This window comes from Nansenia antarctica, assembly GCF_963989245.1.
Source record: "Nansenia antarctica genome assembly, chromosome: 11".
In the NCBI taxonomy this organism is placed as follows: Eukaryota; Metazoa; Chordata; class Actinopteri; order Argentiniformes; family Microstomatidae; genus Nansenia; species Nansenia antarctica.
The window spans coordinates 33,381,387-33,397,115 of NC_137681.1; the positions used below are offsets into that span (position 1 = coordinate 33,381,387).

The window sequence follows — 15,729 nt, forward strand, 5'->3', positions numbered from 1 at the left end:
AGCCGATTACCGATAGCCTCCGGACAACAATAACAATGAATCAATTCCTCAAAGTATACATATTAAGAGAGCTATTTATAGCGGTTTCACGTATGCGAGTGGTGTAGCCCATATATGCATTGTGCGCATATTATGTGCATATACAGTACAGGCCAAAAGTTTGGACACACCTTCTCATTCAATGTGTTTCCTTTATTTTCATGACTATTTACATTGTAGATTCTCACTGAAGGCATCAAAACTATGAATGAACACATGTGGAATGATGTACTTAACAAAAAAGTGTGAAATAACTCTAAATATGTCTTATATTTTAGATTCCTCAAAGTAGCCACCCTTTGCTTTTTTGTGTGTGTGTGTGTGTGTGTGTGTGTGTGTGTGTGTGTGTGTGTGTGTAGCTGGCCAGTGTGATGGAGTACGGGGAGACGTTCCTGTTCCACGCCGTGTCTCGGGAGTTCCAGCTGGTTCAGCCCAAACCCTCCGTCATCTGCCAGCACGGGGTAGACCGCCGTGTGTGTGACGCCAAGGTAAACCACACACACACACACACACACACACACACACACACACACACACACACACACACACACACACACACACACACACACACACACACACACACATATACACACACACACATACACGAACACACACACTCCCCCCATGCACTCACACACAAATCTGTCAGATGTTTTTTTTTGCCACCACTGTTATTTGAACAGTTATTACTGTTAATGTTTATTTTATTTTTTATATATATATATATGGTATATAAGGTAGGTATAAGGTATATATTTTTATATCTAAGTTTTTTTTTACATTTTACATGGTCATTTATGTCCATTCTGGTATATTTGGTATTATCTCAGGTGTACATGCTAAGATAGTTTTTTGTTTTGTTGGTAAAGCTCTTGGAGGTGTCGTTTTTAATTGCTCAGCTGCTCCCAGCCCACACTCTTCCTGTGTGTGTGTGTGTGTGTGTGTGTGTGTGTGTGTGTGTGTGTGTGTGTAGCTGGTCTGCCTGCCTGGTCACTGCAGGACGTCAGAGGAGCTGAAGTACACCATGACGCGCCTGGCGGCCGACGGGGCCGACCTGTTCCTGGTGGAGCACGGCTGTGCTGCCAACGTCAAGGTGCCAGACCCCCCTCACCTGCTGTCTCACCTCCCAGACCCCCCTCACCCCCCTCACCTGCTGTCTCACCTCCCAGACCCCCCTCACCCCCCCTCATCTCCTGTCTCACCTCCCAGACCCCCCTCACACCCCTCATCTCCTGTCTCACCCCCCAGACCCCCCTCACCCCCCTCATCTGCTGTCTCACCCCCCAGACCCCCCTCACCTGCTGTCTCACCCCCCAGACCCCCCTCACCTGCTGTCTCACCTCCCAGACCCCCCTCACCTGCTGTCTCACCCCCCAGACCCCCCTCACCTGCTGTCTCACCCCCCAGACCCCCCTCATCTCCTGTCTCACCTCCCAGACCCCCCTCACCTGCTGTCTCACCCCCCAGACCCCCCTCACCCCCCTCATCTGCTGTCTCACCTCCCAGACCCCCCTCACCCCCCTCACCTGCTGTCTCACCCCCCAGACCCCCCTCACCTGCTGTCTCACCCCCCAGACCCCCCTCACCCCCCTCATCTCCTGTCTCACCCCCCAGACCCCCCTCACCCCCCCTCACCTGCTGTCTCACCCCCCAGACCCCCCTCACCCCCCTCACCTGCTGTCTCACCCCCCAGACCCCCCTCACCTGCTGTCTCACCTCCCAGACCCCCCTCACCTGCTGTCTCACCCCCCAGACCCCCCTCACCCCCCTCACCTGCTGTCTCACCTCCCAGACCCCCCTCACCCCCCTCACCTGCTGTCTCACCCCCCAGACCCCCCTCACCCCCCTCACCTGCTGTCTCACCCCCCAGACCCCCCTCACCTGCTGTCTCACCTCCCAGACCCCCCTCACCTGCTGTCTCACCCCCCAGACCCCCCTCACCCCCCTCACCTGCTGTCTCACCCCCCAGACCCCCCTCACCTGCTGTCTCACCCCCCAGACCCCCCTCACCTGCTGTCTCACCCCCCAGACCCCCCTCACCCCCCTCACCTGCTGTCTCACCCCCCAGACCCCCCTCACCCCCCTCATCTCCTGTCTCACCCCCCAGACCCCCCTCATCTCCTGTCTCACCCCCCAGACCCCCCTCACCTGCTGTCTCACCCCCCTCACCTGCTGTCTCACCCCCCAGACCCCCCTCACCCCCCTCATCTCCTGTCTCACCTCCCAGACCCATCTCACCCCCCTCATCTCCTGTCTCACCCCCCAGACCCCCCTCATCTGCTGTCTCACCTCCCAGACCCCCCTCACCTGCTGTCTCACCCCCCAGACCCCCCTCACCTGCTGTCTCACCCCCCAGACCCCCCTCACCCCCCTCACCTGCTGTCTCACCCCCCAGACCCCCCTCACCTGCTGTCTCACCTCCCAGACCCCCCTCACCTGCTGTCTCACCCCCCAGACCCCCCTCACCTGCTGTCTCACCCCCCAGACCCCCCTCACCCCCCTCACCTGCTGTCTCACCTCCCAGACCCCCCTCACCTGCTGTCTCACCCCCCAGACCCCCCTCACCCCCCTCACCTGCTGTCTCACCCCCCAGACCCCCCTCACCCCCCCTCACCTGCTGTCTCACCCCCCAGACCCCTCTCACCTGCTGTCTCACCCCCCAGACCCCCCTCACCTGCTGTCTCACCCCCCAGACCCCCCTCACCTGCTGTCTCACCCCCCAGACCCCCCTCACCTGCTGTCTCACCCCCCAGACCCCCCTCACCCCCCTCACCTGCTGTCTCACCTCCCAGACCCCTCTCACCTGCTGTCTCACCCCCCAGACCCCCCTCATCTCCTGTCTCACCCCCCAGACCCCCCTCATCTCCTGTCTCACCCCCCAGACCCCCCTCACCTGCTGTCTCACCCCCCAGACCCCCCTCACCCCCCTCATCTCCTGTCTCACCTCCCAGACCCATCTCACCCCCCTCATCTCCTGTCTCACCCCCCAGACCCCCCTCACCTGCTGTCTCACCCCCCTCATCTGCTGTCTCACCTCCCAGACCCCCCTCACCTGCTGTCTCACCCCCCAGACCCCCCTCACCCCCCTCACCTGCTGTCTCACCTCCCAGACCCCCCTCACCTGCTGTCTCACCCCCCAGACCCCCCTCACCCCCCTCATCTGCTGTCTCACCCCCCAGACCCCCCTCACCCCCCTCATCTGCTGTCTCACCTCCCAGACCCCCCTCACCTGCTGTCTCACCCCCCAGACCCCCCTCACCCCCCTCACCTGCTGTCTCACCCCCCAGACCCCCCTGACCCCCCTCATCTCCTGTCTCACCCCCCAGACCCCCCTCACCTGCTGTCTCACCCCCCAGACCCCCCTCACCCCCCTCATCTCCTGTCTCACCCCCCAGACCCCCCTCACCCCCCTCATCTGCTGTCTCACCCCCCAGACCCCCCTCACCCCCCCTCATCTTCTGTCTCACCAGAGATTCTGTCAGTCTTGCATTTTTCTCCTCAATATATTTCTCTTTGCCAGAATGTGTGTGAATGTGTGTATGAACGTGTGTATGAATGTGTGTATGAACGTGTGTATGAACGTGTGTATGAACGTGTGTATGAATGTGTGTATGAATGTGTGTATGAATGTGTGTGTGAATGTGTGTATGAATGTGTGTGTGAATGTGTGTGTGAATGTGTGTATGAACATGTTTATGAATGTGTGTATGAATGTGTGTATGAATGTGTGTGTGAATGTGTGTATGAATGTGTGGGGTAGTGGTGGTCTAGTGGATAGTGAGTTGGACTTGTGATCGGAAGGTTGTGAGTTCAAATCCCGCCTGAAACCACACCACTACTAGTGTGCCCTTGAGTAAAGCACTTAGCCCTCAGTTACTCCAGGGGGAATGTCCCTGTAATTCGTAATTGTAAATCGCTTTGGATTAAAAGCGTCTGCTAAATGGCAAAATTAAATTAAGTTAATTATGAATGTGTGTGTGAATGTGTGTGTGAATGTGTGTGTGAGCATTTGTTGGTATTATGGTAAACAAACATGCCATCATCATCATTCTCCTCCTCATCATCCCCATCACTCTTCTGATACGCTTCATAACAACGTCATTACAGATCTTAGCAGCGTGTTTCAGTCTCTCACGTCCTGTCTCACTGGTTACAGTGATTTATTATCTTCTTGGCAGATAATGATTCCCTTGGATTAAACATCCTCTGCCTTTGAGGCTTGTGTTGCAGAATGTTCCATGGTGAATATCTGTGATGCTCAGTCGTCAGATGAAGACTTGAGAGCAAAACACAAAAACACCTTTATTAGCTTACAGCTGGTTGCCATGGATACAAACTGTCACAACTAAATACACATCATCCAAGTGGCTACATAACACATCTCCCCCCCCCACAGACGGGAGCCATCCGGGTGGCCAACTGCAACCTGCACAACCAGGCGGTGGGGGAGGGCGTCAGCGCCGTGGTCCAGGACGTGCAGCTCCGCCAGTACATCCAGCAGCAGCAGCAGACGGACGGGGGGCGCCTGGGCCCTGGGCAGGGGCAGGGGCAGGGGTCAGGGCCGGGCCAGCCCCCCGTGCTGCGTCGCTCCTATTGGCTGGAGGCGGGCTCAATCAACTTCAACCTCATCACAGCTGACGTGGCGCTGGCGGCCGACCACCCGGCCAAGTATGAAGTCCAGAGGAGCTTCCTGGAGCTGCACGACGCACACAGCAAGAGGTGGGTAACCCTGACCCTCTGTTACCCTAACCCTAACCCTCTGTTACCCTAACCCTCTGTTACCCTAACCCTAACCCTCTGTTACCCTAACCCTCTGTTACCCTAACCCTAACCCTCTGTTACCCTAACCCCCCTAACCCTCTGTTACCCTAACCCTCTGTTACCCTAACCCTCTGTTACCCTAACCCTCTGTTACCCTAACCCTCTGTTACCCTAACCCTAACCCTCTGTTACCCTAACCCTCTGTTACCCTAACCCTCTGTTACCCTAACCCTAACCCTCTGTTACCCTAACCCTCTGTTACCCTAACCCTCTGTTACCCTAACCCTCTGTTACCCTAACCCTCTGTTACCCTAACCCTCTGTTACCCTAACCCTCTGTTACCCTAACCCTAACCCTCTGTTACCCTAACCCTCTGTTACCCTAACCCTCTGTTACCCTAACCCTCTGTTACCCTAACCCCCCTAACCCTCTGTTACCCTAACCCTCTGTTACCCTAACCCTAACCCTCTGTTACCCTAACCCTCTGTTACCCTAACCCTAACCCTCTGTTACCCTAACCCTCTGTTACCCTAACCCTAACCCTCTGTTACCCTAACCCTCTGTTACCCTAACCCTAACCCTCTGTTACCCTAACCCTCTGTTACCCTAACCCCCCTAACCCTCTGTTACCCTAACCCTCTGTTACCCTAACCCTCTGTTACCCTAACCCCCCTAACCCTCTGTTACCCTAACCCTCTGTTACCCTAACCCTCTGTTACCCTAACCCTAACCCTCTGTTACCCTAACCCTCTGTTACCCTAACCCTAACCCTCTGTTACCCTAACCCTAACCCTCTGTTACCCTAACCCTCTGTTACCCTAACCCTAACCCTCTGTTACCCTAACCCTCTGTTACCCTAACCCTCTGTTACCCTAACCCTCTGTTACCCTAACCCTAACCCTCTGTTACCCTAACCCTAACCCTCTGTTACCCTAACCCTCTGTTACCCTAACCCTCTGTTACCCTAACCCTAACCCTCTGTTACCCTAACCCTAACCCTCTGTTACCCTAACCCTCTGTTACCCTAACCCTCTGTTACCCTAACCCTAACCCTCTGTTACCCTAACCCTCTGTTACCCTAACCCTAACCCTCTGTTACCCTAACCCTCTGTTACCCTAACCCTAACCCTCTGTTACCCTAACCCTCTGTTACCCTAACCCTAACCCTCTGTTACCCTAACCCTCTGTTACCCTAACCCTCTGTTACCCTAACCCTAACCCTCTGTAACCCTAACCCTCTGTTACCTCCCAGCTTTACTGTTACGTCACATTACACAAGTGGAAGAGAGTACAATTCTTAGGCTTCGTTTCCTGACATTGCAACACAAGACAATAAGGCAACAGGCATAATTAAAGATAAAAAAGTTACAATAGTACAAGACATAAGTGACAAATAAGACAGGATACAATTAGCATTACAAATAGTAAACAAAATAGATAGTTCAAGTAGTAAAGTGGCTGTGAGCTTAAGGTTTTGGTAGTCTGTATACATGGAGTGTTCCTCGGGATGATAGATGCTATTTGATTTCATGAGAAACATCTGTAAGGCCTAAGGAGACAGCAGGGCCGTGTTGGACGGGAAGCCCTCGTCACTTTACTTTACTTTACTGAATAAACAGCAGGCAAATAGGAAGAGATCGCTTCTCTCTGCCCTGTGTGAGTATGTGAGTGTGTGAGTGTGTGAGTGTGTGAGTGTGTGAGTGTGTGAGTGTGTGAGTGAGGTGAGTGAGGTGAGTGTGTGAGTGTGTGAGTGTGTGAGTGTGTGAGTGTGTGAGTGTGTGAGTGAGGTGAGTGAGGTGAGTGAGGTGAGTGTGTGAGTGTGTGAGTGAGTGAGGTGAGTGTGTGAGTGTGTGAGTGAGGTGAGTGAGGTGAGTGTGTGAGTGAGGTGAGTGAGGTGAGTGTGTGAGTGTGTGAGTGTGTGAGTGAGGTGAGTGTGGTGAGTGAGGTGAGTGTGTGAGTGAGTGAGGTGAGTGTGTGAGTGTGTGAGTGTGTGAGTGAGGTGAGTGAGGTGAGTGTGTGTGTCAAATATCAGCTTTTGCTCTTGGGCATGTTGTGACCAAGGAGGTTGTACATTTTTGGGGACTTTTGTGGGAAAAAGTGATTGAACATTGTGCAAGAATGTGACCCTCCCCCCCTCCCCCCACCCCCCCAGGCTGTGGTTCCTGTGGCCAGAGGAGTCGGGGAGGAACAAGCGCAGCAGGAACAAGTGTGGCTGTCTGGGGGGCTGCCGCTTCTTCGGGGGCACCACGGCGGGCCTGGAGTTTTTCCGTCTGGATGAGATGACCCCTTCCTCCAGCTCCGCCTTCTCCTGCTTCAGCCACGAGTCAGACATGTGCTACGGCCAATCACTGCTGCAGCCCAGCGACTGGATCGTCCACAAGGAGACGCCCAAACTGTCTGAAGGTACGTATCTGTCCTTACATGGTGCATGGAAACACTGAGGGGGGGGTCGTCCCTGGAGTCAACCTTATTATACCTCCACCTCCTTATTATACCTCCACCTCCTTATTATACCTCCACCTCCTTATTATACCTCCACCTCCTTATTATACCTCCTCCTCCTTATTATACCTCCACCTCCTTTATTATACCTCCACCTTCATAAAAATCCAAGTTTTCATAATCAATGTATTTCAACGGGCATGACGCAAAAAATAATAATAATCATGGCCGTCCTTGTGTAACGGCCATCAACCACATAACCGCCACCGCCCGAGAACTCAGGATGGACCCGCCCCCTGGTTCACCCAGCTGAGTGACAGCAGTCAACATCCTATGAGGTCACCTGATTGTCAGTGAGATGAAGCGTCTGTGTGACCAGCATGTGTCTCTCCCTCAGGTAAGGGGGGTGTAGGGGTGAAGAGAGACACCTGCTCCCCTGCCCCGGCCCTGGAGCAGGAGAGGCGGGGCCAGCACCTGAGCCTGCAGGTGCCCCAGCGCTCCCACAGCTCCGCCTCCTCCTCCGAGGAGAACAGCTCCTCCAGCGCTGCGCTGCCCCTGCTGGCCGGAGGCCGGGACAGCCCCTCGCCCAGCACAGAGGAGCGCATGTTCCCCATGAACGGCAAGAGCCCCGCAGAGTGAGTACACACACACACACACACACACACATTCTCATCATCGCTTAGCATGGAGAAGTCGCATGCATGCTCTTTTCTTTGCGCCCCTCCCAGCGCCAGGTTGCTGATCCAGGTTCAGTTCGACCCCGTAAATACTGGAAAGAGGAAGCAGGTTCTTACTCTGTACTTCCAACAGTTTGCGTGGGTTAGGGTTAGGGTCATAACTGGCTGAACGTCTGGCTAGCGTAGTAAACACACACACACACAAAATAACTTGTGTCGTTCGTACACAACAAACAAAACCATGCTAACAAATAACAAACAAACAAGCTTCTAACAAAGCTAGCTAGCTAGCCATTTGAGTTAGGATTGGGCAGTATACATCTTTTAATACCTTTTTTATTCCGTCCTAAAATCCGGACCGGGGTAGACGGGTAAATCCTGCCCGGGGTAGACGGTATTACAGTGGGGAAGAAAACGTTGCGTGGGGGTTAGCAGGGAGGTGTCTTTGCTCCATATATTTTATCTGCATTGAAAAACAAATATTGATGTGGTGACTCCTATGCTGTATGACATGTAGCCTAAACAATCATTTAAACTTGACTCCCACCCCCTTCTCCCCCCCCAGCACCCTAGGAGAGGTCCCCGAGGGCTCCCCGGTGGTCTCCCCCAACAGCGCCCCGGAGCGCTCCTCCCTGCGCTCGCCCCTCCGCTCGCCCCTGAAGCGGCAGTCCTCCGTGCACTCGGGGCGCCTGGGCAGCACCAAGAGCCTCTCGGCCGCCGTCTTCACCTCCGACAAGCCTCCTCCTGCGGCCCTGGCCGGCGGCGGCGGCGGCGGCGTGCAGTTCAGCAGCGAGGTGTCGCGCAGCGACGAGAACGTCCTGGACTCTCCCCAGCGCCAGCGCCGCAGCTACGGCTCCTTCCCCTTCACGCCCTCGGCCGACTCCAACACCTTCCACCAGTACCGCTCGGCCGACTCCAGCATGTCCGTGGCAGACAGCGAGGCCTACTTCTCGGCGGCGGAAGACTTTGAGCCCATCAGCAGCAGCGCTGACGAGGGCCCGGGGACGTACCCCGGCAGGAAGAAGAAGCAGCGCAGGCAGCAGGTGCAGCAGCCGCCGCAGCAGCAGCCCTGCCACATGGACCACTACAGGTGGGTGGAGGAGTAGGGCTTATCATAGTTTCATCTGTATCATAGTTCCTAACTTTCTGACTGAACCAATGACATATGTGACGGTCTGGTGCTTTTGTCCCAGATTGCAGATTGTAGAAGTTATGCGTCATACATTGAAATATGAAAATAGTTGAAGGGATGTGCAATTTTTGAGGGTTTCATGTCGCTAGCAGCACTTTCTGTCTCTAGTCAGAGCAGCTTAGACAGGCTGGGTTTTATCTGTTTTATATCTTTAAAGTCTTTAGGTCTGTTTAGTACATGGAACAGCCAGGTAAGCTCGATCGCAGTGAAACCCTTTAACTCTTTGACTGCCAGCCATGTTCAGAGCGGAGAGCTCCACACTGCCAGACTTTTGGGGCATTTTCGCTGAACTTTGAAGACCCACCAAATATTGACTTTTCGGACTACATAAACATTGAACATATCTACCAAAACTTTAGACTCTCTTCTTTCATCAGAAAAAGAAAGTTTGTTTCTAGCCTCTTTGAGTGTTTAGAAATCGGCCGTAGAACATAGGGTGGTTTCAGCAAAAACACCTGATTTTGACCAATAAACAGAGAAGACGAGCTTTTTCTGCAGAACTTTTTTTTTTTTTTTTTTTTTTCTGCACTTTTTCTGTATCATCCGACTCTGAACTGTTTGAAGAGTCGGGCGATGGCCACGCTGCTCCGCGATGATCCGCAATGCTCCGCTTTCTGGGACCGAAATACATTACACCCAAGTCTGAAATTCAATCGCTAGGTGTAGAACATGTCAATAACGCGATCCCCGCGAAAAAAAAAAAAAATTCTATAAGACGCCAATTGGCGTCTTTGGCAGTCAACGTTACTATTCTATAAGACGCCAATTGGCGTCTTTGGCAGTCAATGAGTTAATAATGGTGATCTGATTGTGTTTTTCCACCTAGTTTAGTGAAGCTAGGAGACAGTGAAGTTGTAGGCCAGGGTTAGATGGATAGCTGCTAGCTCCTGTGCTGTTCTGACTAGGAATACTGCTTCTGTTTCTAATATTTGAGATCGTCCTGGTCCTGTCCTGGTCTATCTGCTACTTGTACGTGGTACAGCACAGCCATGAAGAGAGGCTCAGAATAGACCCTGGGATTGTTTCCAAGACAGAGTTCAGGAGGTTTAATAATACTTTGTGTAGCGTAGGTCAGAGGAGAAGTGCTTGGTGCTTACAGTCTGGATATAGAGAGCCGTATAAGCCCGATAGAGGGAGAAGGGGAGGGTCAGAGATTTCACTCTGTTTGTTTACCTTGTCTCGATCACAGTGCAAACAGTTTTAACTTGGCAATTTCAGGATCTGATCCAAAACAGAGCATTACAGTAATTACTGGTGTGTGATTGTATGAGGTAGTTGGTGTGTGATTGTATGAGGTAGTTGGTGTGTGATTGTATGAGGTAGTTGGTGTGTGATTGTATGAGGTAGTTGGTGTGTGATTGTATGATTGTATGAGGTAGTTTATATAATGATTGGAGCACTTTGAGCTGCAACGCTTGCAGTAAAAGTGCTATACAAATAAAAGTTATTATATTTAAGTAAGTAAGTAAAACTTTATTTATATTATATAGCACGGATGCACAGGGTGCTTTACATACAAGAATAAACAAAACAAAAAATGCAAATTTGAAACATCAATGATTAAAAACACAATGATGTTATGATTGTTATTACCCTGTCTCTGGTCAGATCTCCCACGGGGAGCCGGTCTCTGGACATGCATGTTCCTACATTAGGAACGTAGCCCCACAATTAGCCTAGTAGCCAACTGTGAACTAACGTGCAGTTGAATGACGTCAGACTCTCGTCCTGTTCCACACTCAATAGTAATAATAAGTAATAATAATTGCTGAACTATATTCATATTATGCTTGTGTATTGTGTATATTGTTTTTCTGTGCCTGATTAATGCAAAAACAACAACAAATAGTGCTACAGAACCGACATTACCGGCAAAACATGTTAACGCTCCTAATGTTAAAAATCCTCTCTGACCCTGGCGAACATTTATTACTCTGTCTCATCCCTAAGTCAAGAAGATATGCTTATTTCCATGTTGGTCCACTTCAGACCGAGTAGGAGTATTAGTACATGAGCACAGTATGGGGTATGAGTGCTGGTATCTGTGTGGGTGCGTCCCTCATTAACACCAGGGCCTTGTTCCTCTGTCCCCAGCCGCAGCTCTATCTACCACAGCGTGGAGGGCCCCCTCACCTACGTGCTGAACGGGGAACTCATCACTGAGCCCCGGCCCCCGCCCGCCATGGGGCCCGCCACGGTGCCCCCCCCGCTGCCCCTCCACCCCATCCCCAGCCACACCTCCCAGGCCTCCTTCGTGTCTGCTCTGGGGATGGAGGAGGAGGGGTCTGTGGAGGCGGAGAAGACCCCGGAGCCAGGCCTGGTCACCCGGCAGCCCCACGTCATGGCCTGCTACCAGAACTACCTGGCCCACTACCAGGTACAGTACCCTCTATACCCTCACTACCTTCAAGTCTTCTGTCTGTCCGTCCATCCATCATAAATTATTTTCAAGTGCACTACACACTAGACACTACACACTACGCAATACACACCCAACTGGGTGGCAGTCAGATGTGGATATGGTGTTCAGCCCATACATGTTTATCCAGCAGAAGGAGGTTTATGAATCCTGCATAGATGTTCTATGTTACAGTTATGAAGTGAAGGTTTTCATCCCTGTCAGGTATCCAACTGGTCAATCAAGCAGCCCACCAATAAGAGGACCTCCAAGTCCTCTCTGCACCGCCCCCTGGACCTGGACACGCCCACCAGTGAGGACAGCTCCGCCTGCTTCCACCAGCTCTCCGCCCCCAGCTTCCAGGTAGGGCAACAGTTAGGTCCTTTAGTAAGGGTGTATTACAACAGCTAGGTCCTTTAGTAAGGGTGTATTACAACAGCTAGGTCCTTTAGTAAGGGTGTATTACAACAGCTAGGTCCTTTAGTAAGGGTGTGGGTTACAACAGTTAGGTCCTTTAGTAAGGGTGTGGGTTACAACAGTTAGGTCCTTTAGTAAGGGTGGGTTACAACAGCTAGGTCCTTTAGTAAGGGTGTGTTACAACAGTTAGGTCCTTTAGTAAGGGTGTGTTACAACAGCTAGGTCCTTTAGTAAGGGTGTATTACAACAGCTAGGTCCTTTAGTAAGGGTGTGTTACAACAGTTAGGTCCTTTAGTAAGGGTGTATTACAACAGCTAGGTCCTTTAGTAAGGGTGTGTTACAACAGTTAGGTCCTTTAGTAAGGGTGTATTACAACAGTTAGGTCCTTTAGTAAGTGTGGGTTACAACAGTTAGGTCCTTTAGTAAGTGTGGGTTACAACAGTTAGGTCCTTTAGTAAGTGTGGGTTACAACAGTTAGGTCCTTTAGTAAGTGTGGGTTACAACAGCTAGGTCCTTTAGTAAGTGTGGGTTACAACAGTTAGGTCCTTTAGTAAGGGTGGGTTACAACAGTTAGGTCCTTTAGTAAGGGTGGGTTACAACAGTTAGGTCCTTTAGTAAGGGTGTATTACAACAGTTAGGTCCTTTAGTAAGGGTGTATTACAACAGTTAGGTCCTTTAGTAAGGGTGTATTACAACAGTTAGGTCCTTTAGTAAGGGTGGGTTACAACAGTTAGGTCCTTTAGTAAGGGTGTATTACAACAGCTATGTCCTTTAGTAAGTGTGGGTTACAACAGTTAGGTCCTTTAGTAAGGGTGGGTTACAACAGTTAGGTCCTTTAGTAAGGGTGGGTTACAACAGTTAGGTCCTTTAGTAAGGGTGTATTACAACAGCTAGGTCCTTTAGTAAGTGTGGGTTACAACAGTTAGGTCCTTTAGTAAGGGTGGGTTACAACAGTTAGGTCCTTTAGTAAGGGTGTATTACAACAGCTAGGTCCTTTAGTAAGTGTGGGTTACAACAGTTAGGTCCTTTAGTAAGGGTGTATTACAACAGCTAGGTCCTTTAGTAAGTGTGGGTTACAACAGCTAGGTCCTTTAGTAAGTGTGGGTTACAACAGTTAGGTCCTTTAGTAAGGATGTGTTACAACAGTTAGGTCCTTTAGTAAGGGTGTATTACAACAGCTAGGTCCTTTAGTAAGGGTGTGTTACAACAGTTAGGTCCTTTAGTAAGGGTGTGGGTTACAACAGTTAGGTCCTTTAGTAAGGGTGTGGGTTACAACAGTTAGGTCCTTTAGTAAGGGTGTGGGTTACAACAGCTAGGTCCTTTAGTAAGGGTGGGTTACAACAGTTAGGTCCTTTAGTAAGGGTGGGTTACATCAGTTAGGTCCTTTAGTAAGGGTGGGTTACAACAGTTAGGTCCTTTAGTAAGGGTGGGTTACAACAGCTAGGTCCTTTAGTAAGGGTGTGGGTTACAACAGCTAGGTCCTTTAGTAAGGGTGGGTTACAACAGTTGGGTCCTTTAGTAAGGGTGGGTTACAACAGTTAGGTCCTTTAGTAAGGGTGTGTTACAACAGTTAGGTCCTTTAGTAAGGTTGGGTTACAACAGTTAGGTCCTTTAGTAAGGGTGTGTTACAACAGCTAGGTCCTTTAGTAAGGGTGGGTTACAACAGTTGGGTCCTTTAGTAAGGGTGGGTTACAACAGTTAGGTCCTTTAGTAAGGGTGGGTTACAACAGTTAGGTCCTTTAGTAAGGGTGTATTACAACAGTTGGGTCCTTTAGTAAGGGTGTGGGTTAATCTGTTTCCTCATGCTAGGTGGTGAAGCAGGGTCTGTCCGCCAGCTCCTTGCTGGACAGGGGAGATTCTCTGATGGGAGACATGAACAGGTACAGAACTCTAATCAACTTCACTCATCTCTTCAATTCTAAATGTTTTATCCTCTGATATCATATATAGGGCCAGCGTCCTATTCCAATACTTTTGGAGCCCTGAAACAGGCTGGGGGATTGATGTTGAAACATTGCTTTACGTTCTAAACGGTGAACCCAATCTGAAAAAATAAACGATTGAATTAAAGCTGATTTGGTTTCAAATCCAAACTGTTGGGGAGTTCCAGAGCCTAAAGTGACTAAAGGCTGCTTCTGTCCAGTACTTGGATAGTATGCAGGACGCACAACATCTGTGTTAGCATACGCACTACATCTGTGTTAGCATACGCACTACATCTGTGTTAGCATACGCACTACATCTGTGTTAGCATACGCACTACATCTGTGTTAGCATCTGTGGCTCAGTTGGTAGAGAATGGCGCTAACAACGCTTATGTTGTGGGTTCGATTCCACCTGGGATCATAAACTGAAACATGTACGCACTCACTGTAATGTAAGTTGCTTTGGATAAAAGCGTCAGCTAAATGGCCTGTATTATATTATATTATATAGTATTATGATGATGATGTGTCCCCTGCAGCACCCCCTACACGCCCCTGGATAAGAAGGCGATGGAGAACACTGATGAGGACACGGCCTCGGAGGACTGGACCCTGGAGCAGCCGCTGGCCCAGGCACGGACCACCGCCATCGTGGAGGTGAAGGGGGCCGTCAACGTGGTGCTCACCCCCCTAGTGGCCGAGGCTCTGGACAGGTACTGTCTCATCTACACCTGGTCCTCTGGACAGGTACTGTCTCATCTACAGACACTCTTACCCACAGAGACTTAAGCCGGGTACACACATAACGATAATCTGCCCGATTTTGGGCTGATTTTCCCCCTTTCGACCAAGGACAGCAAACGCCTGATTATCGGATGGCTCTAAATATTATCCTACAAGATTATCCTGTGGTGTGAGGTGTGTTAAGAGTCCATTTCTCCCGACAATCTGCTCGGAAAATGGTCGGGGCCGACAATCTAATGTTAAACGTCTTCAATATTTACGACCAAAAATCCTTATGTGTGTGGGCAACTTCCGACTCCCGACAACTCCCGACTAGGGAGATGGGCTCTGTTTTTTTGGGGGTGGAATTGGCGGTTTTAGACTGTGGTTAGGGTGGAAAGTGTCAATCCCATCTGGCAACCCTGCTCGCGAGTCCGATTGTGACGTGGATGGAATGTAGCCAATCAAGAAGCGAGCTGACTTCTTCTTTTCGTTCTTCGGCACTTTATTTGCCCTGTCACACATGGCTGCCTCGTACAGGTCAGTCAGGGTACTACGTTTGATCACGCGAGATTTCTGGCTTGGGGAACGAGACTCTAGAGACTGTTGTAACGATACTCTTTATGTCTGTGGGGTGCTGAAATGGGAATATCGGCGCACACCACACACAATACGATCAAGGCTGTTCAATCCAAGATTTTTTATCTTCATGTGTGGGGTCTGTCTCAGATAAAACATCTGTTAAGATTTAGAAAATCCTTATGTGTGTACCCGGCTTTACAATAAATAGATTTGCCTGAAAGTATGTGGAACAACCTTTATAATCATTATAAATAAGTCACTTTCTCTTCAAACACATGTTGACCTTGTCTTGACTGATAATCGCCACACACACAACGTTCACGTACATCGTGAGTACAAAGATGACAAGAGCAAAGACCGTAGTGGTGGTGGTGTGCTGTCTTCTCATCTATACCAACTGCTTTGGGGGAAAAAAACAAAAACATTTGCAATCTCTGTTTCCCACTCCCACCTCAGACAGCTCCTGTAGGACCAGGACAGTTACAATGTTTTTTTTTTTCAGGTACATTGAGTCCATGATCCACTTTGCCAGTATTCGTCACCCAGCAGCTATTCTGGATGACCTGCATGGAA

The 15,729-nt window shown here is 50.7% G+C and overlaps 1 protein-coding gene across 1 annotated transcript in view; it reads left to right on the forward strand.

The window, feature by feature from the left end:
• Window positions 1-15,729, forward strand: part of LOC308167588 (bridge-like lipid transfer protein family member 1) — a gene marked incomplete at its 5' end in the record, with an annotated part of 175,732 nt that overhangs the window by 57,402 nt on the left and 102,601 nt on the right. The window contains 11 exon segments of the mRNA XM_080542007.1: window positions 399-527; window positions 1,013-1,132; window positions 4,436-4,758; window positions 6,953-7,203; window positions 7,640-7,877; window positions 8,485-9,009; window positions 11,206-11,488; window positions 11,735-11,872; window positions 13,736-13,806; window positions 14,391-14,564; window positions 15,659-15,729. The exon segment at window positions 15,659-15,729 is cut by the window's right edge and continues 50 nt beyond it. Of these exon segments, the coding sequence (XP_080398133.1) occupies window positions 399-527; window positions 1,013-1,132; window positions 4,436-4,758; window positions 6,953-7,203; window positions 7,640-7,877; window positions 8,485-9,009; window positions 11,206-11,488; window positions 11,735-11,872; window positions 13,736-13,806; window positions 14,391-14,564; window positions 15,659-15,729 (2,323 nt within the window).